General features: G+C 54.9%; 8 protein-coding genes across 8 annotated transcripts; 4 read left to right on the top strand and 4 right to left on the bottom strand.

Annotated features, from left to right (window-relative positions):
* Window positions 1-616: 616 nt before the first annotated feature.
* Window positions 617-1849, bottom strand: CkaCkLH20_08072 (extracellular serine-threonine rich protein; the record flags this gene model as incomplete). Its single annotated transcript, XM_038890787.1, has 1 exon — window positions 617-1849. The coding sequence occupies one exon, from the start codon at window positions 1847-1849 to the stop codon at window positions 617-619; it is 1233 nt and encodes a 410-aa protein (XP_038743970.1).
* Window positions 1850-8800: 6951 nt separating this feature from the next.
* Window positions 8801-12139, top strand: CkaCkLH20_08071 (uncharacterized protein; the record flags this gene model as incomplete). The annotated part of the gene is made up of 2 exons (XM_038890786.1): window positions 8801-11276; window positions 11379-12139. The coding sequence occupies 2 exons, from the start codon at window positions 8801-8803 to the stop codon at window positions 12137-12139; spliced, it is 3237 nt and encodes a 1078-aa protein (XP_038743969.1).
* A 1317-nt stretch (window positions 12140-13456) lies between these two features.
* CkaCkLH20_08070 (uncharacterized protein) lies at window positions 13457-15745 on the bottom strand (the record flags this gene model as incomplete). The annotated part of the gene is made up of 3 exons (XM_038890785.1): window positions 13457-13642; window positions 13693-15571; window positions 15705-15745. The coding sequence occupies 3 exons, from the start codon at window positions 15743-15745 to the stop codon at window positions 13457-13459; spliced, it is 2106 nt and encodes a 701-aa protein (XP_038743968.1).
* A 701-nt stretch (window positions 15746-16446) lies between these two features.
* On the top strand, window positions 16447-17295 carry CkaCkLH20_08069 (uncharacterized protein; the record flags this gene model as incomplete). Its single annotated transcript, XM_038890784.1, has 2 exons — window positions 16447-16744; window positions 16802-17295. The coding sequence occupies 2 exons, from the start codon at window positions 16447-16449 to the stop codon at window positions 17293-17295; spliced, it is 792 nt and encodes a 263-aa protein (XP_038743967.1).
* Window positions 17296-17401: 106 nt separating this feature from the next.
* On the bottom strand, window positions 17402-18006 carry CkaCkLH20_08068 (Cnl2/NKP2 family protein; the record flags this gene model as incomplete). Its single annotated transcript, XM_038890783.1, has 2 exons — window positions 17402-17656; window positions 17710-18006. 2 exons carry the CDS (start codon window positions 18004-18006, stop codon window positions 17402-17404), a joined length of 552 nt encoding a protein of 183 aa, XP_038743966.1.
* Window positions 18007-18721: 715 nt separating this feature from the next.
* CkaCkLH20_08067 (uncharacterized protein) lies at window positions 18722-20627 on the top strand (the record flags this gene model as incomplete). Its single annotated transcript, XM_038890782.1, has 2 exons — window positions 18722-19123; window positions 19650-20627. The coding sequence occupies 2 exons, from the start codon at window positions 18722-18724 to the stop codon at window positions 20625-20627; spliced, it is 1380 nt and encodes a 459-aa protein (XP_038743965.1).
* A 227-nt stretch (window positions 20628-20854) lies between these two features.
* On the top strand, window positions 20855-21995 carry CkaCkLH20_08066 (uncharacterized protein; the record flags this gene model as incomplete). Its single annotated transcript, XM_038890781.1, has 4 exons — window positions 20855-21205; window positions 21334-21605; window positions 21659-21774; window positions 21823-21995. 4 exons carry the CDS (start codon window positions 20855-20857, stop codon window positions 21993-21995), a joined length of 912 nt encoding a protein of 303 aa, XP_038743964.1.
* A 687-nt stretch (window positions 21996-22682) lies between these two features.
* Window positions 22683-22943, bottom strand: CkaCkLH20_08065 (50s ribosomal protein; the record flags this gene model as incomplete). The annotated part of the gene is made up of 1 exon (XM_038890780.1): window positions 22683-22943. One exon carries the CDS (start codon window positions 22941-22943, stop codon window positions 22683-22685), a length of 261 nt encoding a protein of 86 aa, XP_038743963.1.
* Between the last annotated feature and the right edge of the window lie 534 nt (window positions 22944-23477).

Here is a 23477-nt window from a genome sequence, read left to right as displayed (position 1 = left end):
GCGTAGGATGATTCGTGGATCTTTCATATGAGTCTTCACACACTATAGCATAAGAAGGGCACGCTGACTTTGACTTCGATAGACGTCTCATTCATAACGGGGGAAGGCAGCATAGTTTTCACCAAACCTCATCCCCATTGATCTAAAAGTATATACAAAAAGAATTGAAGAAATATTTTCTGGGATTTTTTTGTTTTCGGTCTTTGCAACTCGAACCTTGTTGTCGCAGAAACGAACCTCGCTTACATTGGAACGAAACGCGCGCCAAATGCAAGAAAACGCAAATGCTGCCATCCCCCATTGTGGAAAACCCAAAGACCCAAGAAAACACCAGGACTCGCCCATGTGGTGTCCTCTCTGTTTTTCCGAATCCGCCTCTAAATCGCAAAACGAGTCGTGAAGTTGAAGAGCGAGTTAATCATATGCATCCCCCCCTTAAGATAGTTTGTGTACACAGAAAAACTTTCGCTTTATTCTTTTCACGACCGCACCAAACGATATGTATACAAGACAAAGTGACAAGAAGGATAATAATGTGTTTGTTCATGAATCATAGATTCTTCTCATAAATATGATAAAACTTGACATGCTTTGGGGGGAATCTAAATCAAACACTTTAGAAGAGCTTGTTGGAGCGGCGGTAAGCAGCGCCGGTGGGCTTGGCGCTGCCGGCACCGGTGCCGTTGGTGGGGAAGGGAGCAACGGTGACGGTGGTGGAGAGGGTGACAACCTCCTCCTCGTCGGCGGGGCACTCATCGTCCTCACCCTCGTCAGCGGCCTCGGTGGTAGCGGGCTGCTGGGCAGAGGCGGTCTTGCTGGGCTCGGAAGCACCGTTGCCGGAGCCGGAGCCGGAGCCAGAGCCGTTGCTGTTGCCGTTACCGGCAGCGGCGGTAGGGGTGGAAGAGGCACCACCGATGGTAACGTAGACGGTGGAGGCAGGGACGGTGACGGTAACGGCGGGGCAAGAGCACTCGCCGTCAGAGCCGTTGCCGTTGCCGGTGCTCTTGTCGGAGTCGGAGTCGGAGCCGGGGGTGCCGGTGGCGTTGGGGCGCTTGATGGTGACGGTGCGGGTGCCGGTGGAGGTAGCGGTGGTGGTGGTGGTAGGCTCCTCAGAGCCGATGGCGCCGGTGACGGAGCCGCCAGCAGGGACGGAGGCAGAGGGCTTGACGGCACCATCGGTGGTGGGCTTGGGGACCAGGACGGTGGAGACGGCGGTGGTAGGGACGGCAGTGGTGATGACGGAGGCGGTAGAGCCCTTGCCGATGGTCATGGTGACGATCTTGGTGCTGACGATCTCGGTGACGGAGGTCTCGACCTCGCCGTCAGCGGGGCAGTCATCGTCTTCATCCTCGTTGTCGCCGCCGGTGGCAGGGGGGCTGGTGACGGTAGGGTCCTGGGCAGAGTTGGTCTGCGAGGGAACGCCGGGGACGGGGACACCACCGCCGGTAGTAAGAGGAACGCCGGGGGCGGAGGGGGTGGCGGAGACGGCGGGAGCGGTGCGGGTGGAACCGGGGAGGTTGCCGGTAGAGTGCTCCTGGACGAGGGACTTGGAGATGCTCTCGGCCTCGGTGACGGGGCAGACGGTCTCGGTCAGGTGGACGACGTTGGTGACAACCTGGGTGATGAGGTCGGAGGCGGAGAGGGTACCGCTGCGAGCAGGGCAGTTGGTGATGGTAGGGGCGCAAGAAGTGACGGTAGCAACCTCGGTGACCTCGACGGTGAGGGTGGTGAAGCCGGGGGCGGCGGAGGCGGTAGAGTTGTCGCGGCGCCAGTGGAAGTGGCGGGGCTGGTAGGCGGTGGCACTGGCGAGGGAGGCCATGAGGCCGACGGCGGCAACGGTAGACTTCATTTTGAGAGTTGTGAGGTGGTTGATTTCTCAGGTAATGTATATATATCTCCACAAAGGTAGACGATTTGTTCTGTTTCGAGGGTTCGTGAAAAGGGTGGGCGAAAGATCAATTCCGCGATGGTTCAAAGCTGGTTGGCTGCAAGACTCAGTTGCGCAAAAGAATGAATGGTGATACTCGGAAAGTGAGCGTCAGTTGGTAGTGAAGGAATGGAATGTGTCCGAAGACTGGCAACGAAAGACTGTGGAGAGTAGAGAAAAGAGCAAAAAAGCGCGGTAAAGGAGAGAAGGAGAGGAAGATATTTAGAAGGAGGAGAGGAGGTCAGAGACCTTTTAGCCCGTGGAGTCAAGTTGGTGGACTAGACATGGGGGGTGGTGAGAAGGGGGGAGGGGGCGCGGACGTGGACGTGGACGGTGGAACTGAACTTGTGGATGGGATCTCAATCCTCGGAGGAGAAGGGGGCCCTACTGGGGCCACCTTGGAGCCGTGGGCCCTTCATCTTGGTCTGGTTCCTGACAGTGACAAGATTCGATGGACTTTTGGAATTGCAGGTCCAGGGTCCGGCCGAGGCCACTCACACCCTCGTTGGCGTTGGCGTTGCCGTTGCCGTTGGACGTCGTGATGGATGTGAGCGGGAGCCAGGCACATCTCACCCTCCTGCATCAGGGGTGGAAAGAACGGGGCCAAACGCTTGCTTGGCCTGCATGGAAGAACATGGGTGAAGCATACGGAGGAGAGAGCAAGGATGAAACTTGAAGGCGGGCAGACGCCGTTGCTAACGGTGTAGAGGAAGCGGCGGCGAGCCTAGGCAGGAGGAGAAAAGATGGCGAAGGAGGTATCCGTATGGTCCTCGTAGTGGTGTGTCGTGACAGTCCAAGGTGAGGACGACGACGAAGTGGTGGAAAAGGAACACCACGCATCAGAGCAGGGGGTGTGGCAGCATCGCAGCTTACAATGTGCAAGGATAATTCAGGAACGGCAGGCGAGTAAGAGGGAGTCGGCAAGCGCCTCGAGAGAAGCTAACAACAGACAACCACCGCACCGCACGCACACACAGCCCTCGCATGGGACGAGAGATGAAGCCGCCTTCCTTCTCAACCCACAGACGGAGCCCTCTTCATTAAATCCAGGAGTGTCCGGGCCCCACCCGCGCCGGTGATGACGGCACGCATTCGACGACGTGTGAGTGTTGGTGGGCGGTATTCGTAGGCATAGTCATAGTATGAATATGTGAGCTGTGTTAAGGGAAAGGAAACATGAGATGAGAATGAAAGAAGAGTGAGAGTGAGTTGAGTTGAACCCCTTTACCGCAGCTTCAATAGGAGGCGTTCGTTTCCTCGCAAATCCAGCGAATAAGCTAGGGCAATCCCGGTCCGGCACCAGCTGGGGAGTACCTGGGTGGACTGTGTTTGCACCTGTCATCGCCAATTGCGCGGACCTGCCAGTTGCCAGCCAAGCTAACCCCTGTCGGGCCTAGACCCCTGTTATCCGCCCCTCAAATGCAGGTACGGGGCAGCGCCAAAAACATGAGACACAACCGTGGCCAATCACCAGACCCATTGTGATCCACCCGCCGGCCGAATCCCTGCTCCAGATCTCAGCGCGACAAGCAGGAAGGAACCACGGAACGCTCCCCTGAGCCTCCGCGGTGAAGGACGGAATAAGTAAAAAATCAGCGATATTGGATGACATTTGCCAACCGTCGACCTTCTGTGCAGCTTCTCTCGCAGTCCAGAACCTCAGTGCTGCAGCCTGCCGGTGGATCTTCTTCTGCTTCTGAGAATCGCCGCGCGGGAAGATGCATTTCTCGCTACAGTCTCACCCTCAGCTCACCATCACATCACATCCCTTGTTTTTCGCTCTCGCATTCATTCGTAAACAACCTCAACTTGTTTGTTGTGGAGATGGTCCGTTGCCGTGTCCCGAGTCGGAGCCGCAAGCCCTATTCCACTCAAGGTCCGATAATTCGGGATGCGCAACGGTAACACAGATAATGTGCGCGCTCGTATGTACTTCGTAGGCAGGATGCAGCCAACAAATCTGTGCGTATCTGCAGAGGATAGGTGAGTGAGCATACGCAGTGGTCCCGATTCTCGACCTCAGCTGAGCCCGTATCGCCTCACCGACAGACCGTATTCCGTGCAGCCCGATGCAGGTCTCTCATTCGAACTGTCGATACGGATGATATCTCCAGACATCATAACCTCAGTCTCACTTTTCGTCCTTCTCTGATGCGTAATCTCTTACTTTTAAACCAGCCCCCTCATTACTGACTCTTCAATCTCTCATATATCAAGCCAGCAACGACGGCTGGCGGCAACGTCTCACCCCGGCGCCAAAAAAAGAACCATCACCAACTCAAAATGAGGGCTGCCGCTTAGCCGGCGACCGTTTGCCTGACGTCTGTCTCTGCTTCGCATCGTAGCGCGCCGTGCCCGCCCGCCAAAAAGCGTATTTTAGTGACGACCTTAACTCACTTTACCTTAGCCCGGCCGTTTTGACCCCGCGCATCAGGACGTGACGTGAGATGAGAGTGAGACTCGGGAGAGGGTTACAGCCAGCGCATACGGTGGCTTGCTTAACGCTCACCAGAAATATCTGCGACGCAGCGGTGGCCAGTCGATCCTATGACGCCGTCGACGCCCCCAAATTCCCATTTGCGGTATGGCTTCAGACAAGACGCCCTATCGTCTATCGTCTATCCGTGTCGTCTCTGCAGTTCCATATCTGTAAGCCCCTCACCCCGAATCTCACTCTCACGATAGCGATTGAGCCCGGCATAAGTGCGGTAGCGGAAGCCGGCATCGAGTCATTATGGGAGTTGTGCATCGCGTCTGTCGTCTATCTGTCGGTAATAATCCGACAAAGCCTGCCTATACACCAACGACTAACATGAGCCCTGAGCCTGAGGGGATCCGGGAATTACAGCATTTCGGCAGTGTCACGATTCCCTCCATCATCGGCATTATCAGGCGCTGCTAAGCACGGAAAGCAGGTCGGGTACCTTGCTTTAGCCAGGAACCGCGTCGCAGTGGCGCTGGCACCGACCGGCATGGAGCCTGCGCTCAGCCCCTCGGCCCCCTTTTGACGCCCCCCTCGGAAGTTGGGCATCCTCTCTCTCCTCTCCAGTCTCCAATGTCTCCAGTTGGATCGCATCGCGTACCGAGGGACACCCGTCAAAATCGTGCTTTTCTGGTTCCTTGGACCTGCGCGCGAGCGCGCTTCAGGGGGCCAAGCGTCAGCGAAGAGAATGGGATCGCCGCGGTGGTCCTGAAATGGTTCATCGGTGCGACGCTGTGCGCTGTGCGCTGCGCGTTCTGTCTGCTGCGAATCATATTGTCATTCTGGCTGAATACAACCTCTAGACTTCCCGCGAGAGCCAAGACGTAAGCCGTGGAGTCGAGAAATCTCCGTTTCTCCATGATCGTCCGTGGTGATCGAGATGAGGAGCGGTCCAGGCTTTTCTGACGTGTGTTGTTTTGCGTCTTGTTATTTTCTCCGATTTTCAGGGCTGAGCTTTTGTTGATATTCATTCCTTCGTCTCATCTTCCATGAAAGGAGTCAATTGACTTTTCAGTTCCCGCCTCCAGCTCCTTTTCTTCAGCTGGTCTGGGCTGCAGAGAATTATTGTTATGACACGACATCTTGGTGCGACGGAGTGAGTGAAACCTGGGATTACCTAGGCTGTTGACTGCCAACCAGCGGAAACGTAAGATCGAAACAGCGGGATGATCTGATGAGATTGGACATCCCATCATCAGACGGAACAGAGCTCAGCATCGTCGACAGCAAATTCAGCAATAATTGACCCAGGTACCGTTGCAGTCAGCCACAGCTCCTGACATCTCTCCCGCCATTTAGCTCATGGCCAAGCATTGAACCCCCGAAAAGGGCCGTTTCAGACCCCCGAGACGATCCCCTTTTTTTCTCGTCGTCCTCGAACCCCTCCGACTCCATCGGAATGGGGGCCGCTTTCTTAACAATGGAACAATAGACAAGACATCTTCCAAGTCGACATCCTCGCCAACGTGCCGTCGAATTCTTCTCCCCGGAATTGGCGGCGGGGCCATCATCTGGGAAAACCTGCGGGAAAACTGCGCAGTTGGCAGTTTGGCAGTTCCATGTCGAGGCAAGGGTTCGATCAACAAATCTCTTCCCCCTCAGGGTTCGCCCCAGAACTGCTGTCGCAGACTGATTGTGTCGAGATTATGGGTGGTGCTCCAGCTCACCACCGTCACCACGCCTGCCGTCTTCCACCTAACAGATAACCACTCATCTCACCACCCACTTGAAAATTAAATGAAAATGAGTCTCTTCCAACTTCCCGGCAATTCCATCCATCCCTCTGCTGGTTCTGGTCCTCGCCTGAACTCTGCAGACTCTTCACATGCCGGACCGTTGGCGCGTACGTGATTAATCTCGCAGATAATTCGCGCTGGAAATTGCTCACTCCCGGACAAAACGCTCACCTTCACCTGAACACCCCGGGCTGCCTTGATGAAGGATTCGTAACGCTTCCTTCCTCTCGGTCGGCGTAGTCGGCACTGGTCTTCGGTCTGCCCAGCTCACCTCACTCGTGCTTTGGTTCGATTGATCGATTGATTGATTGACAGATGAGTCGTCACGTCCGAGTTCCCCGCTGACACCGGAACACGGCTCAGCTACTGCCTCCCTCGCCGGCCTAGGCGCGCCGCCATCGTGAAATGAGAGTCCGCTTACAAGGCGCAATTGCCCGAGATATCTGCTCGATTCCCCTCAGCTATCGTATTGTGCCCGGCCGATAGTCGAACTTGCCCCGCCAACACAATGAACCGACGTGGACTCACTGAGAGACAAACCCCGCCTCAGTCGTTGCTTCTTCCAGTCTTCCGCTGCCGCCTCATGCGTACTGTACTCCGTACCGCATCTCACATCCGTCGTGTTCAATCGTACATACTTGCCGTCTCCCTGGCCCGATGTCTTCGACAGCCATCTCACATTTTAATCAAAAGCGTCGCCCGACCAGGCGATCCAGGCCGGCGCAGCCGTCGCAAACTTCAAACACCACAGCTCCCTGACGCCCGCCTCCTCGGGGAGGGGAGGGGAGGCTTGGATTGTTCTGGAGGGGGTTCCTCCTGTCTGGCACCCCCGTCTTGTTTGCACACAATCGGTTTGCATACCCGAACCCTGTCGCCGAGTCTTATGCGGACGCTCCGTTTTCCCCATAGACACCCGACCACGACATCCCGAGTTCGCCATAGCTTCGAACTGCGACCACACACTCAGGAGTTCGACCCGGAGGAGGAAGGAGTCTGGACTTGCGATACTTTACTTGAGAACTGGGTTTTCTTTTGGTCCAGACATCGCGCCCGCGAACGAGAAAAGCGCCCGAAAGCCAAGTGGCCTGCGCCACAGGGTTCGCAATGCGTCGTCCTTGTAGGGCAGACGGACGGGTGGCCGCGTCTAGATGGGCTAAATTGAGCCTCTTCTCACTGGTCCACCGGCAAGAGGCTCCGTTGCTGACCTCATCGATCAACGATATCAAGTGAAGAGATTTCGTGCCTTTAGAGAGAGTTCTCAATCAGAGGCCCAGAGTGACACTCAAGTCATTATTCGTCTGGCAGCGTAAAAGGATGAGAAAGTCAGCTCAGACCTCAGTCAGAGATGTGCACAACCTACAATCTACCTTCTTCAAGTCTGAAGAACACGCTTCTCTGAGTGCCGAGTGGCTCTTCCGAGTTCCGACTTCACGACGGAGCTTCGGGCTTGTTTTGCTTTCTACGAAGTTCAAGTTCCAAGAACACCTCGTTCCAAAAATCATCACTCACTGTTGACGAGAGTCGTGTTCCGTCTTCATCATTTCGAATGTGAAACGGCTCGACCTAAGATCGATGAATGTCAGCTTGTACGCAAAGTCAACGGGACGCGCTTCTTGCTTGCTAACACTCTCGAACTTATTTCCATAGTCCCTTAGATGGAACATGGTTTTATGTTTCTACGACTATTTTGTCACACTGAGGGCTTTCGATATTCAACATCTATTCGCGTCGAGCTCACGGTCACATGCTCGAAAGACACAGAGTTACCGATAAACACACCTTCCGCCTACCTTGCTACGTTTTCAATGCAGAAATCGACAGCATGATTCAAACAATATCATTCCAAATACGAGCAGTGCTTCGATTTTCGATTCAACTCTTGGCATTGGCACTGCACCTCGATCATATATATCTCTCATCGACTGTGAACAACCATCACCAAACGTCGCTTCTTTGTCAAGTGTTTCTCGACAATGTTTGCAATCACAACTCCTGCCGAAACAATCTCAGTCATATAGGGAGGCTGATGTTTGAACTGGAAACATACCATCGGCAGAGTGTGGACTCGGAAAGGCTACAGACTCTGAGGCATGCAAGCAAGTGCTCAGCCGCAACACTCAGGAAGACAGTCCTCACTGTCACGCAAGTCTTTGACACGCGCTTTCACGAGTCGCAAAGGATCATGGGCTGGGAGAGGTGCTTGCCTTTGAGGGCTGGCAACCGCCCCTGGTGCCCGCCTGTTGGGATGGTGTTACCCTTGGTGACTGCCACGAGTGGAAGAAGAAGCTGTTGAGAAAGAGCTCTCAGGGGCTCTCGCCCTTTTCACCCACGAGGCTGAGGTATGACATCGTCAGGTCAGGTCAGGTCGCCTTACCTCCTCACCACCTTGTTTGAAGAGTTTTCCTTCTGCCACCTTCTCTGCCTCAATCTCCCCCCAAGAAAACCTCGCCAAGCTTTTGACAACTCTCTTTTGGCACCTTGGCCAGCACAGATGCTCTTTTCGCTCGCTCATCAACCCTATCTTTTGCATCATATCTCCCTCTTGGGCCCTTGAGCGGCTTCTTGGATTGGTATTCGGTATTTTGCTACCCATCCGATTATCACACCTCCCCCTCGTTTGGAGATCATAGCAAGGTCGGTCAAAAATCAGCGGCGATGGGAAAGTTCTGTTGTTTCCCCTTTTTCCAACGCGAGGGGAACGAGGACACCGAGGACGTGGAACTCGACGACGTCCCCAGGCAGAGGCCCGTCGCAGCCCCTGTCAACATGCAGTTACCGCAGCCTGCGAAGCTAGCCGGCGGTAATTACGACTTCGAGCACTGGATCGCTAGCAACAACACCACCGGCTCCCTGGCATCGTCTCGATCGCACACGCGTACCCCTGAATCTTTTCTGCCTGACCCGATCGGCGTGGAATTCGATTCTGACTCCGACGACGACATTCACGCGCCCAAAACAAACAGTGGCGCTGCTGGTGCGGTCCGTACGCTGGCTCGACGCCTATCCCAGGACGACAAGAAGCGTGCGGCTGCCAGCCAAGTGAAGCTGCCTCCCGATGTCATCAAGGAGCAGGCTGCCCTTAAGAGGGCTGAGAAGGCGGCGGCAGCTTACCGTGCCGAAGTGAGACGCAATTCGATGGCGAGAATTCAGGCTCAGGCCGAGAGCGAGAACAGCAGTGCTCGGTCCATTTCCACGCGAGGAAGTAACAGAGTCTACGAACTGGAAACGGTTGTTGAGGATCCAGAAGATCATAAAGACAACATCCGAAGCGGACCCCGAGACGAAGTCAAGTTCTCCGTCATGCCTGGCAGCCCCCTTCGGGATGTCGATTACCCGTCACCTCCTACTCGCCCTCGGAATGCAAAGCTTCCTGACGAGACACTCAAGTCCGACCCCGCCGATTACGACATCAAAGAACGTCGACGAGACAGCTGCCCTAGGCCCGATACCGGTTCCAAGGTGTCGGCAGTCCTTCAAGAGCGACCGTCGATGCCCATCATGCCCCCTCCCCCAACCCTCGTTGCTAAGCAAGCCCCCGACGATCAAGATGACACCTCCCTCAGAACTTGGGAGCTTTCTCAGGCCAACACTCAGCGCGACAGCCAATCCATTCTCATTGTCCAGTCCGAAGATGCCGCCACTGGACTGACACAGGACACCACCCAGTCCAACAACGTCTCTGAGAGTCAGCACCAGTCCGACGAACGCGACAAAGAGGTCCCTCAGAGCAACGATCAACCCAAGGCAACCTCTGAGGTCGCCACTGCATCTGATCGCTCGCGGGCTTCGGAGTCCTCGCAGTCTCAAGACGGCAGTGCTTGGAAGGTTTGGTTGCTTGCTCAGAAGCTTGGCTCCCAGGAGAACTCGGTTGCCGCCGCCAATGAAGCCGCCGCGCAGACCGAGGTCGTGTCCTCTGGCAATGACGAGGCGAACTCCAAGGTCCTGGGCTCTGCTACTCTTACCGGCTCGGGAACCTCAGGTCAGCTTACCATCAGAGCTCCACTCAACTCGCCTGACTCCAACTCACCAGACTCTCCAATCGATCTCCAGAGCGCCTTGGTGATGAACCTGGAGATGGAGAACGAGATGGATCGCATGATTCAGCAAGCTGAGGAAGAGGGCGCGCTCTGCCAGGAGCGAGCCGCCGCGTACTTTTCTCAGCAGGCCATCAACCACGGCCAGCTCGACAATTCGCAGCCGTCTCCGCAGGTATCCGAACAAGATCAGATGCAGGATTCCAACACGACTGTGAAGGATCAGGATGGTCCTCAGGTTGCCTCAAAGACGGTCTCATCCTCAGCGATGCCTACGTATCCCTCTTCCTCAGTCTACTCTTCGACCCAAAACACGCGCCCACCTTCATTCTCGACTTCAAAGGATGCAAGCAGCGACGAGAACAGTCGCTACATCCTCGAAAGCCTCAAAGGGATTGAATTTTCCCCATTCGCCGGTATGCTTTCTTACGCAGTATCTGCCTTTCAGGCCGCTAATCAGCAAGCAGTTTCTGGCAATCTCCGATTTGAGCGCTCTGATGACAGCTACCGAACAGCTATGAGCAAGCGTTCTACTTCTGATGCAGCTCTTCCTTCTGTTGCCCTCCCCTCCGAAGAGATTGCCCGTGACGAGAACAATGCGAAGCTGGAGACTCAGATCGAGACTCAGACTGAGACTCATTCCGAGGCGCCCGCTAGCTCCCAACTCCACAGCCGCAAGTCGTCGTTCCTGCAAATCTTGCGTCACCGCAGCCCATCTGGTTCCAAGGGTCATAGAAAGTCGAAGAGTCAGCCTTCTGCGAACCTTGCCCCTTTGAACACTTCGTCCGAGTCCTTGGAGGTTCAAAAGCGCTCTGGCCATCTCAAGAAGCTATCAAACCTCAGCATCAGGTCCAACATGCAGCCCATTTCCACCACCGAGGCTTTCGTTGCCCCGAAGCTGAACGAAAGCACTACAATTATCTGGAAACGAGCTTTTGAGGTTGAGCACCATCAGCGTGAGAAATCCGCCACACCCTCTTCGATTCGGGTCAGCAAGTCAGCCACACCTGGACAAGCCTCGGCAGGAGTTGATGTGACTTCTGCCCTCAAGCCCAACGATACGGCGGTGGATGCTTCCCTATCTCCAAAGCCCACTGGTCTGCCGGCTTCTGCGACAATGGTCTTGGTTGGGGCTCCAGAGACGGAGACGACCGAAGCAGCGGTTGGCACCAACTAGGACTCGGGCCATCCAAAGCTAGCCACCCCTCCCGCATCCTGGGCTAAGTGGGCTTCGCATACTCGGGCTGAGCGCACTGCTGCTGCTGGATCAGCCGATGATGTGAAGCAAAAGGATTTCGCTACCGTCACTGCTTCGAAGGACAAGCAAATTTGGGTCACTGACAAAGACTCGGCAGAGCTAGACGCGGAGGTCAACCAGGGCACTCAGTCTATCTCCAAGAAACTGGGCAAGGCGATGAAGACCGGCCTGAACAAAATGGTCGCATCCAAGTCGAAGAACAAGCAGTCTGCTCAGCTGGAGTACCCTGAGCTGGAGATTCTGCCGACCAAGGATGGATACAAGGATCTCAAAGCTCTTGAGGAGAGCATTGCAGCGATGAAGAGCAGCCAGCGTGCTAAGATGGCGACTAATCCTGCTCTGGCCATTGCTGAGGTGGAAAACGAGTCGCAGCAGTCTATCAGCAGGACATTGCCTACCCAGATCTTGGAGGCTGAGCATGCCAGACACGAGTCTGCTGATGACGCTGACTCCAGCTCTGGTAGACACAACATGGTCGCTAACCCGATCAGTGATGGCATGACTGTTCGCCCTGTTACCCCGGCCAACCTTGTGGCTCCCCAGACTGATGGCTCAGCTACCGCGACTACTGAGAACTGGGTCACTCCAGTTAGCCGCATGTCTGATAGCCCTGCTTCGGGAGCGAAGGGCGGGTACGACTCCGAGGCAGAAGACAATGTCTCCATTGGCAACTCGAAGTCCATCACGAAGGCTTCGGCTTGATTTTTCAGTTCACACGTTTTGTTCTGTGTATCCAGAGAACGTCGAGCAAACCCAGTCGATCTATCCTGACGATGGGAGTTGCAAGAGCAAGTATCAGGCAGGTCTACGCCTCTTTCGATCAAGATACATCTGCTAATCAGCTGAGACAGGAACACAACGACGAGAAGCAGAACTTTTGGTGTTTTTTTTCTGCTGCTTGGCAAAGAGCAGCACTCATGGCTTGGCAAACGATGGTTATGCCCGACAAGGGCCAAGAATGTTATGAATAGACGAAGTGATCTTGTGGCTTGGAGAACGCCTCGAAAAAGGACCGTCGAAGGGCATGGATCACATTTTTTGTACGGTATAGGGGGTGACGGACGTAATTTTCCCCAAGTGTATAAGTTGATAGGCAACGAATTTTAGTGGTAACTGAGGCCCGAGTAAGAATGTGCGTGATTTGACTTGCATGATGTGGCATTCGCGAAGCCATCCGGATGTCTTGCACCGGCCATGCTTGCGTAAAGACTTGACTTGATAAGAACATCGGATACTATTTTGTTTCCTCGCCTGGCTCTCCACGCCCGTCTGCGCTTCACGGCCTGGGCGACCACTTCACTGTCACCAGGCCACACGTACGAGGGCTGCGTCGCGCCTGAGGGATCGGTGCTGTGCACCGAGGCTCTCAGAAAGAACCGTCATCTGCTAACGACGCCTTTCATGTTCTCGAGTCTGTCTCCCTCGACGTCCATCGCTGCCGGTATTCTGCGCCGACACAAGCGGATCGATCCTGGCTGAGGTTTCGGGATCGCCCTCGTTGCTTGACTGTTCTGTGTCATTCGTCTCGCCTTGGTGAAAGTCGGACTCGGCAGAGGGATTGACACGTCTGAACGATTTCGAGAATCTCGTAGGTATTGAGGAGATCTTAGACGAAGTCCAGTTGCGGCTCGATTGTTCGTGAGGTCAGGTGCAAACGGTCGTCGGATAGGAAAGGGGTTGGTTACATCAGAACGAGTCTGTCGCGGACGGTTCGATTTTACTGTCCGCGTTGTGCGAGTTTTGTCCCATTATGGTATCAATGTCGAGAGGCCATAACATGACGATCGACCTTAGTCTACTAGAGCACAGATGATAGTGAATGCTCAATGTGGCCTTGAGCGGTCATAACTCGTAGACTTGAAAATCCCTGGGGCTAACGATACCACGGGTATAGCCTTCACCCCGTCCGTCCGTCCGTCCCTGTTGTACCGACGCCTTCATCGTAACTCCGCATGCGAATTATTACCCCCAAGCCGTAATGCTGACCGAGACTCCCGTAACAATGTCATCATAAAGGACTCAACCAAACAAGACGTTTTCGTAGCTCTGCTGGTCCAAGTGCTTAAACAGGACATCTTGCAGCGCAGCTCTGCTTTTTCCGATTTGCGGGACAACACCTTCAATCTGCTGGAGATTGTTACGCATGCTCTCCATGTGACTGCCGACCTGGCCCGCCAGCCCGCGCAGCTCTTCGTCCTCGAGATCCTATTCCAAGTCAGAACTGGGTATTTTGCACGGGGTATGAGAGATTTTACCTTGAAGAGGGTACCGCCCACGTTTTCGCCGGGGACGAACTTAAAGTCACCGTCGCGTCGGGACCCGTCGTTCACATGCTCGGGAATGAGGACGTGAGTCTTGCGGAGGTTGTCTTTGAAGTGTCTGGCCTCGGACTTGGCATTGGCCTCCAGCTTCTTGAGCGACTCGTATTCCTCTTCCAACGCCTTCTCCGCGAGCTCTTTTTCTTTCTTCAGTAGCTCGACGGCGTGGATCGCCGGATCGAGCTGGCGCTCGAGAGAGGCGATGCTGTCCACGATCCGTTCGAAGTCGAACTCCTCCAGCCGGCCGTTGTCTTCGTTCTGCTTCTTCGCGGCGCTGGCGCCGGCGCGTGGTGGTACGGAGGCCGGGGGAAAGGGCATGCCTCGGGATAACTTCCTGTTCAGACGGTTTGTTATACCGCGCATGACAGAAGCGGCCGATTCACGGCGCTTGTCGTTATCTTTCAGGCGCTGGAGGACTGGCCGCTCGGCGACGTGGAGGATGTTGGAGATGAGGGATAAAGAGGAAGGGGCTAGAGGAGACCACTTCTCCTCCATGGTGGAACGTGAGATATGGCGCATGCGGGTCGTGATGTGGTGGTGTTTTAGTGTTGGGAGACGAGATTTGGGGGTAGGAGGTTCCTGTTGCTGCTGCTCCCGATCACCGGAATTCCGCCGACGGCCTTTCTTGGGCTGTTCTTCTGACGCATCCTCTGAGGGGCGTTTCTTGGATTTTCGTGGTTTCGAGGCCTGCTCTTCTGAGTTGTTGGGCTGTTGCTCCAGGGCATCTCCCGTGGAGCGTTTCTTGGACTTGCGCGGTTTCGAGGCTTGCTCTTCTGGACTCTGGGGAGTGTCTGATTTGCGTGGACGGCCTCGACGACGGCGTTCTGAGTCTGGCGAAGGTTCCTCTTGCTCCTCGCCTTGGGACGGCCTCTTCCGCCGTCTCTTAGTTGGCTTGTCTGCTGATGGGTCCTCGGCCGGGGAAGGTTGTCCAGGTTTCCGTCTGCGAGGCTCCTTTGGCTCTGCATGTGAGGTCTCCTGGCTGTCCTCCTGTGATTGGAGGGAGGGACGGCCACGCTTTTTCTTGGCAGGTGCCTCTCTTTCGGGAGAAGGCTGGTCCTGTACCTCCGCTGCTGGTCGACCGCGTTTCCGGTTGGGAACCGTTTCGGTGGCCTCCTCCTCTTCCGCTGTGGGCTCTTCAGTCTCTACAGCTTTCTCCTTTGGTTTCCTGCCTCGTTTCTTAGGTACCGACTCCTCTCGAGTTTCTTCTTGTTCTTCAACCGCGGGTTCTTCTGTCTCGGGAAGCTTGTCCTTTGGCTTCCTGCCCCGCTTCTTGGGTATTGACTCCTCTTGAGTTGCGTCTTGTTCTTCTGCTAAAGCCTCCTTGTTCAAAGAAGGCCGGCCACGTTTCTTCTTGGGGGCTGTCTCCGGCTCCGGTTCCTCCTCGGGTTGTTCTTCGACCACCTTGGCTGGACGTCCACGCTTTTTCTTCCCAGCATTGGCAGCACTTGCCTCTTCAGCATCTGCCTCTCCAGCTTGGGCCTCGTTCAACTTCTTGGCCGCTCTCCGGTTGGCTTTGCTCGGTCTCGGCTGCTCTGTAGAAGGAGAGCTCTGTTCTGCATGGTCTTCGTTGGTCACTACGGGCTCTTTGTTCCGTCTCTTCGGCCGTGCAGGCTCGGCATCTTCCTCGTTCGTATCCCCATCGACCTCTTCACGGCGCGGCCTGCCCCGTTTCTTGAGTTTCGATTCACCTGCGGGAGGAGATGGCTCGGTTCCAGACGCTTGCTCTGGTGATTTGTTCTTGGGAGGTCTTCCGCGTTTTGGTTTGGGGGTTTCCTCGGCGTCGTTGGCAAGCTCATTAGGCTCGTCGTCTGCGGCGCTGTGGGAGACTACCGACGCGTCGTTTGTCTTTGACGCGTTGGGAGGCCGACCGCGTTTCCTCGTTTGCTCTGCAGCTTTTGGCGGCTACGAGCGTGTAAGTGAGAGCTTGCCGAGTTGAAACTCAGACTTACCATCTTGAAGGCATGCGCTTGTGTTTGTGCTGCTTGCGCAATTGCAGATGCTTGGAGTTGATCCTACTTGTTGAGACGCGTTTCGGTAGGTCCCCCTCTGAAGTCAGTGTGGCTGCAGTGGCAGCTGTGGCAGCTGTGGCACCTGGTGGCTGCTACCCCGGACCGTCGTTCCACTGCGATCCCCGACAGTGACGCTGACCAGGTCCTCATTGGACAGCATGTCCATCCGGGAAAGACCGTGTGGGGAGGCGTGGGTGGTGTTCAGTGTTCTGCAGCTCCTGGCCAACGGGTTTCACGGGTGTTCTGGAGCACCGTAGCGCCCCAAGCTCCTTGGCCGTGATTTCCCAGTCGGATCACCAAATGACCAGGTTCAGTCAGGTCCAGGAGGTGCCAAAGGGTAGGTAGGTAGAACTAGAAGGGTCCTCACTACCTGAGGTACAGATAACTCTGTGCCCCTTCCACTTTTTTTTTCATCCCGACTCTGTGTCCTCTTTAAACATCCAACCAGGTCCAGCTTTTCCTCGTGTTGTGTACACTTTCATACTTATTCCCCCATCCCGTCCAACGTCCCTCCTTGGCCCTCCTTTGGTGTAATCGGCGTCATCTCCCGCTTACCCTTTTTTGTACACCACTAGTTCGCGCCCTTTCCCCTCACGCCAACTTCGCAACCCGTCGCTCGGACGCTTATCGCGACATCTGTCTCAGGAGCTTCCTCTCAACTCAACACCACACAACCGACAACATGCGCGTGTCCGCCACCACTCTCCTCGCCCTGCCGCTTCTCGCGGCCGCGGCTGAGTCGCCCTTCGAGCAGTACAAGGCCCAGTTCCAGAACTTCCTCAGCTCCTTTGGCGCGTCTGCGCCCAGCGCGAGCACACCGGAGAACCCCAAGGCTGCCACGCCTGAGGTCGCCGAGAAGAAGCTGTCCGTTCTGACTGTCGACAACTGGAAGGAGACCCTCTACGAGCCTGTAAAGGCCGACGCCACGACACCTGAGGAATGGTGGGTTCTGATCACTGGTCGCAACAAGACCTGCTTCGGTAAGTTTGGTCGCATTCGCAACTGTCATCACTACGTGAGTGCTAACTCTCTTCTAGGTCACTGCGATAAGATCGAGACTGCCTTCAACGAGACCGCGGCCAAGTTCGCTCAGCTCCCCGAGTCCCCCCACATGGGTCTGCTCAACTGCGACGACCAGCCTGTCCTCTGCAACGCCTGGTCCGCTGGCACTGCCTCTGTCTGGTCCATCAACATGCTGCCTCCCGGATCCAAGGTCGACATCTGGAGGAAGCGTCTCAACGTCACAACCACCACCTCGGACGACATTGTTGATCTGTGGAAGAAGGGAACCAAGGAGGATTGGATTCTGACTGAGAACATCTTCCACCCCTTCAACAGCTGGGTTGCCGAGAACAACCTGTCTATCCCCGTCGGCTACTTCTTCTGGGCCTTCAACCTCGTCCCGAACTGGCTCTTCATGCTCCTCGTCTCCTTCGGTAGCCGTACCCTCATGAACCGTCGCATGAACAACACAATGAACAACCGCGAGAACGCCGGCGCCGCTGCCCCCGCTGCAGGTGCCGCCAGGTAATCTAATATGATGAGGGCTGTAGAGTGGTGAATGGGAGGCTGAGAGGCGCGGGACTTGAGCATGTCCCATTTTGGACAATGTAGTTCATATAGTAATCGTAGTTGGATCAACTTTTCCCTTCACATGCATCTTGCACGGTTTTGAGACCCTCAATTACGCTGTCCCGGAGCGTCGCGTTGGAGATGCGGCCGTAACGGAGGTCACTCATGGTTCCGACCGTTTGCTTCACAGAATCGAGGAGGGCAGCTTCTTGCGCCTCAAGTTCTCGAATTTCCGCCTCCAGATCCGCTACGGCAGAGTCCATTTCTGGGATGATGGAACTGAGCGTATGCTTGGGATCCGTCTCAAAGGGACCGTAGACCTAGTCACAAGTTAGACAAGCTTCGTTTGGCCCAGTAAGCGATGGGATCTTACCGCTCGTTCGATTTCCAGCTCTTGGTCAACATCCTCTCGGGCAGCTTTGCGACGAGCATTTGCGATAACGCGTCTGGTTCGCTTGCCCTGCTGTTCCTCAAACTCAATGTTTTGCGCAACAATGTCGACTGCAACCCTTCTCTGACGCTGTAGTTCGCGGTATAGACGGCGAATTTGGGGATTTGTTCGCTGCGCTTTTGGAAACAGCTCTGTGAAGTCCTCGAGGGTGATGATGGACGGCAACTCGGCCGGGGTGGTGAGATAGTTTTGGAGGATTTCGGACTCAGAGGGAGCCATGGTAGCTGAATGAGACTCGGCAGTACGATGAGTGGATGTGCAGAGAATGAAGAGATGTCGGTTTCCCGAAGAGATCGTCGTTTGGAACGAAAAGGTTACTGTTGTTGTTCCTTAAGGTGGTAGGGCAGGGGTGTGTCTAGATGAGGTGAGGTGCCTTCCCGCAAGTGGCGCCCGTGTGTGCCTGGGCAGGACGGGGAGAGACTGGACTGGACGCGATTGCTCTGGCGGGACGCGTTAATGAGCCGCGTTTCACTCCATAGAAAGAATTCGCCTTCCCTTCTTCATCCCAACACCAACCGACCTGCATCACCGAGAACTTATTTCCAACGACCATCGTCACGGTCCAGCATACTCTACTTGCAGAGACACCAACAGTAAGATTTCTTTCCGCGCCAAAATATTGTTGATTGACCGGATGCTAATCGGACCAACAGGTCGATACTGTGCTAGCGACTCATCGAGCACTGTCGTCCGGATCTGTCCGTACCTTAGGCTCGTACTGTGCCAGTGCATGACAACACGTCGCTAGTCGACTGTGTCTTATCGTCTCGCGCACTGTCCGAGAATTTAACTTCATCACCCCTTTGACCGAGGAACAGTTCTACGGCATCAAACTCTCAGCTCTCATCCGCCACGGATTTTCCGCCGTCCATCTAAGACCATTTTATCAGTTCGAGGCATCTTAGATCATCACACAAACCTTATCAGATCCAACATGGCGCCCGCACGCCAACAACCCCCTCAGCCGTTCGCAAAGGACGAGAAGGTCCTCTGCTTCCATGGCGAGATGCTCTATGAGGCCAAAATTCTCGAGATTCAGCAGGCCGAGAGTGGCGAGGGATTCCAGTACCGCATCCACTACAAGGGCTGGAAGAACACCTGGGACGACTGGGTCTCTATCGACCGTATCCGCAAGTTTACTGAGGAGAACAAGGAGCTGGCCAACCAGTTGCAGGCCCAGATGAGGGACCTTCGTCAGAAGAGCAGCGCCAAAGCCCCCAAGAAGGGCCTTCGCGCCAACGGCACCGACTCGCTACGTGGTAGTGAGGAGCGAACTGCTGGAGTTGCTGCCAGCGGCCGAGGCCCTCGACGTGCGAGGGACTTTGATCTTGAACAGGTGAGTTTTGAAACATCTTTCTCCTTTGTCTTGTCCTTTTGTGTGCATTTTTCGGGTCTCGATTTCTCCCGGTGGTCATTGTGCGGTGTCTGCAGTTGTGGACATCTTGAGAGGTCTCGTGAAACCACGCGTCAAAGAGACCAGGGATGGGCAACAACAAGGGGTGAATAGCTTCATGCCGGGTGGGGCCACCGAGGCCGTTACGCAGAGCCGCAGGTGGACGGTGAATAACTGGCCTTGCTTCATTATATGGGGCTTCTTTACTGAGGTGACTGGCCTTTTTTTCGTCCGAAGGAAGGTGAAAGGAAAGCGACCTGCCTCGAAGCTCTTTCCCACAATCATCTCTCTACCTCGACAAATTCATTTACGCCAGCCACCTCCTCAACACAAAATCTTTTTTCGAATTCTTCAGTCGCTGGCCACGAACTGAATCACCGCAATAACTACTCCTTCGTCCGCTGGGTTCGGATTTCCTCTTCTCTATAATTCCTCCAATTACGGCAACTTTTGCATACCATTCCACCAGCATTACACATCAATCAGCATGGCGACTTGGATCGGTGACTACATTGGCAACTGGGACGCGTCCTGCGTGAGCTACCCCGGAGACAACCACTACGGCTGGGAATCCCCTACGAACCAATTATACTTGAACGACGACGAACGCTGCTTGCGTGACCCCTCTCCGGTCCCGCAAGGTTTTGCTCAAGGCTCATATGGTTTCGCTGCGGCTCGCCGCCAGCAGAGCCCCGTCTATCGTTACCGCGACTGCACGCCTTACCCCTCCGAAGATGCGAGTGCCTGGGCCAACGAAGAGAACAGTGTTGAATACGATGAGGAAGAGGACTCAGACCCTGCTGATCCTCCCTTTCCCCACTGCTACGACGAAGATGGTGAGCCGTGGGCGAACAACGACAATGACCTTGGACACGATGAAGCGGACGAATCAAACGCTGCTGAGTCTCTCTTTCGTCATTGCCACGATGACGCTGACGCTCCCTGCCGTCACTGCTACGAAGACGAAGATGGCAAGGTCTGGCTCTACGACGAGGAACGTTTCGATGACGATGAGATCGAGCGACGTCACGATGAGTTCCAGCAGCTATGGAGCAACGTCAGCTGGGAACGAAGCGCGCGAGACCAGGAGGACGCCCCGATCTCACCCACCAACACGATTGGCAGAGCTCCCAGTGTCGTTAGCGATTGGAGCTACACAAGCGACTCCACCGCTTCCAGCGTCGAATTTCTTTGGGAGTCAAAGAAGAATTCTGACGCCAGCGCCTTTACCGACATTTCATCAAGCGACACTTCGGAGCCAGACAGCCTCATCAGCCTTGATTCCCTGCAAGACCCAGCTGCCCAGACCAGCATGGCCGAGCAACACCGCTGCGGACGCATGGACAGTGAGAACAGGAGCAACAAGCGAAAGCGGGACGAGGAAGATGACGATGAGATTGTTTTCCTCTTCGAGTTCCAGCGCAGTGTTCGATCCAGACACTACTAAATCCAACCTTCAGCCAGAAAGGCGCGCGCGCGGCTGGTTCCGCCGGTTTACGCTTTGGCACTACGATGGAGGGATTGCACCTTCCTCAAGCCACTCCCGCATCTATACATCGATGCTTCGCGCGCTTCACCCAACATTGTTTCGTTTTTTCCGTTCTCCAAAGCTCCTTCACAACCATCCGCTTCGACCTCAGTTCTTCCCATTACATCTCGAAAGAGCATATATATATGATGGCTTCGCAATCTACTCCTCGAACTCGCAAGCCACGCAAGGGCGCCGCGGCTTGGCGGCTACCGGCAAACTGCAAACAAGTCGCATGGAAGGAGCCGCGACTTGTGTCAGATCACCTCTGTTCGCCAGTTCCTCGCAGCAAAAGCTATGTCACGAAGAACGGCAAGATCAACTTCGACGATCGCTACGATATGTCCAAAATTTGCAAACGGAAACGGCCAAAGAGGGAACAACTTGACCGCCAGAAACGCAGCCGCGTCTCTCCTCCATGCGATGAGGAAACGGCATTCAAGGAGGAAGCGGAACCGGATATCAACACCATTATAAAGCCAGAACCACCTATCAGCGTATGTTGGACTGGAATCACCTGGGAGAAATCGCATCATCGATTGCCAAGCGGCTTCGATCTTTCCGTTTTTGATTCTGCGTTGCGTTTACGTGCCTGAGCCTGCTCAGAATACTAACCCATCAACAGGAGGACAGTTTCCATGCCCGCCCATCCATTAAGTTGGCCATTCCTGATCATATCAAGGCGATGCTGGTGGACGACTGGGAGAACATCACCAAGAACAACCAGCTTGTTCCTCTCCCTCATCCTCATCCTGTCGATGAGATTTTGAACGACTATCTGGCCTACGAGCGTCCCAACAGAGACGATGGTTCTGCGAACATGGACATTCTTGAGGAAGTCGTCGCCGGTCTTCGTGAGTACTTTGAGAAGTCTCTCGGCCGCATTCTTCTGTACCGGTATGTTCTCAGAAACACTTGGACCTCTGTAACCCTGACTAACGCCATAAAAGCTTTGAACGCCCTCAATACCACGAGGTTAGAAAGGTGTGGGAGAAGGCCAAAGAGGACGACAAGCACAAGTCTGTCTGTGACACTTACGGTCCTGAGCATCTTTGCCGCCTGATGGGTATGTCTGCACAAACTCGTGGTCGGACTGTTCACTAACAAGAAGAAGTCTCTCTGCCGGAACTCGTTGCCCAGACCAACATGGATCAGCAGTCCGTGTCCCGCCTGCGCGAGGAGCTTTCCAAGCTCACCGTCTGGCTCGGCAAGAACGCGAAGAACTACTTCGTTAGCGAGTACGAGACCCCGTCTCAGGAGTACATCGACAAGGCTCGCGGGTTCTAGAAACCTGGACCTGATGCCGAATCATCTTGAGAACACTCCTGTGGGTGGAGTACAACCTGATATCTCAACTTTGCACCTCGTTCCTTCTCCAGTATTGGATTCCATTCTTTACAGCAGTGGAGTGAGGAAGGATTAGGGATAGCAGAATGGGTATCATCGCAGCAACATGCTGCTCAGGCTCCTGACCGGTATGAAGGGTTGGGGATACATAATTATTTTGCAGAGTCACCCGGGAAAGGGTCCTCTGCACTGGGCAGGAAAACGGTTCATGGTTCTTAGCACGTCGATCTTACTTTTCTTTCGTGATTCCCCGCAAATAGTCCGGTAGCCATCATCATAGCTGGCGACCAAGGATCAATGGAACCGATCAACACGGAATGAATGTCCAAAAAAATGAGTGAACTTTTGATGTATTCCGCATAAAACTACGCCCTTATTGCGGGTCGTAGGTGTTGTACATTCCGTCATACTTTTGTACAGATCTTCGTGGTGATGGTACACGATCAGACTCTCCTCCAAATCCCATGGCCAGTAATTTGGCCAGTAATAATACCTGGTCCTCATCCGCCGGAAGCAGACACCTGTTTCCCAGATTTCCATATCATGTCTCCTCGCAAAAACTTCACCACCCTGCCCTCCCCAGACCGGCCTGGCCTGGCCTGGTTTCCCTCCTAACCCGGCACCTCCTCACCGGGCGACGGCCTTCTCGACGTAGAAACCGGGGTCCGGCCTCCTCTCCTCCTTGACCTCGTATTTCGTCTTGGCGCGGTCGACCTCCTCGACCTTGACCAGCTCCTTGACCTGCATGATCATACCGGCGAACTCGGGCTTGACGGGGTGGAAGACGGTCTGCGTGCGGCGGTGCAGGCCGAGGGACTCGAGGACGGCGCGCGTGCTCTTGGGCAGGCCGATGGCCGAGCGGTGGAGGGTGATGCGGAAGAAGGACATTGTTGTTGAGGTTGAGGGCTCGCGGGGTGTGGTTCTCGGTGCGATCGCGTGGGTTTTTGGTTTAGTGTTTTTCTGCGGGCGAAATTTAGTCAAGTGTTCGGGTATATGATGGGTGTACAGATTGCATATACTTACGATTGAGTGACTGCCGAGGCAGTTCCGTTCTCCCGGTACCGCTGGTGTTCTCGAGCTTCGCAACTTTGTCTTTCGTCGTCGATGCGATGACCGCCGTCGAGGGATCCAAAAATCATCGAAGCTGCTGCCATTGGGATTCGGATGGTCTGTGCGTTTCGTTGCGACGGAACTTACCGGACGAGATGGGTCCACATTTTGCTCCCTCAGGGTGGGTTAAAAATGCAGTGAAATAATGAACCTCATTGAACCTCAAGCAATGAGCCTCAAGCAGATGATCTCACTCAGCTCTTCGATTGACTTGGGCGATATGTTTCTTTCTTCACACATCTGCTCCCTCAGGGCGGGCTTAAAATGCAGTGAAACCTTTTTCCACTTCCGACTCCTTGCGCTGGGCCCAGC

Source organism: Colletotrichum karsti (assembly GCF_011947395.1).
Source record: "Colletotrichum karsti strain CkLH20 chromosome Unknown Scaffold26, whole genome shotgun sequence".
NCBI classification, from domain to species: Eukaryota; Fungi; Ascomycota; class Sordariomycetes; order Glomerellales; family Glomerellaceae; genus Colletotrichum; species Colletotrichum karsti.
Note: the sequence above shows the minus strand (reverse complement) of the source record. Positions and strands in the feature narration are given on the sequence as shown.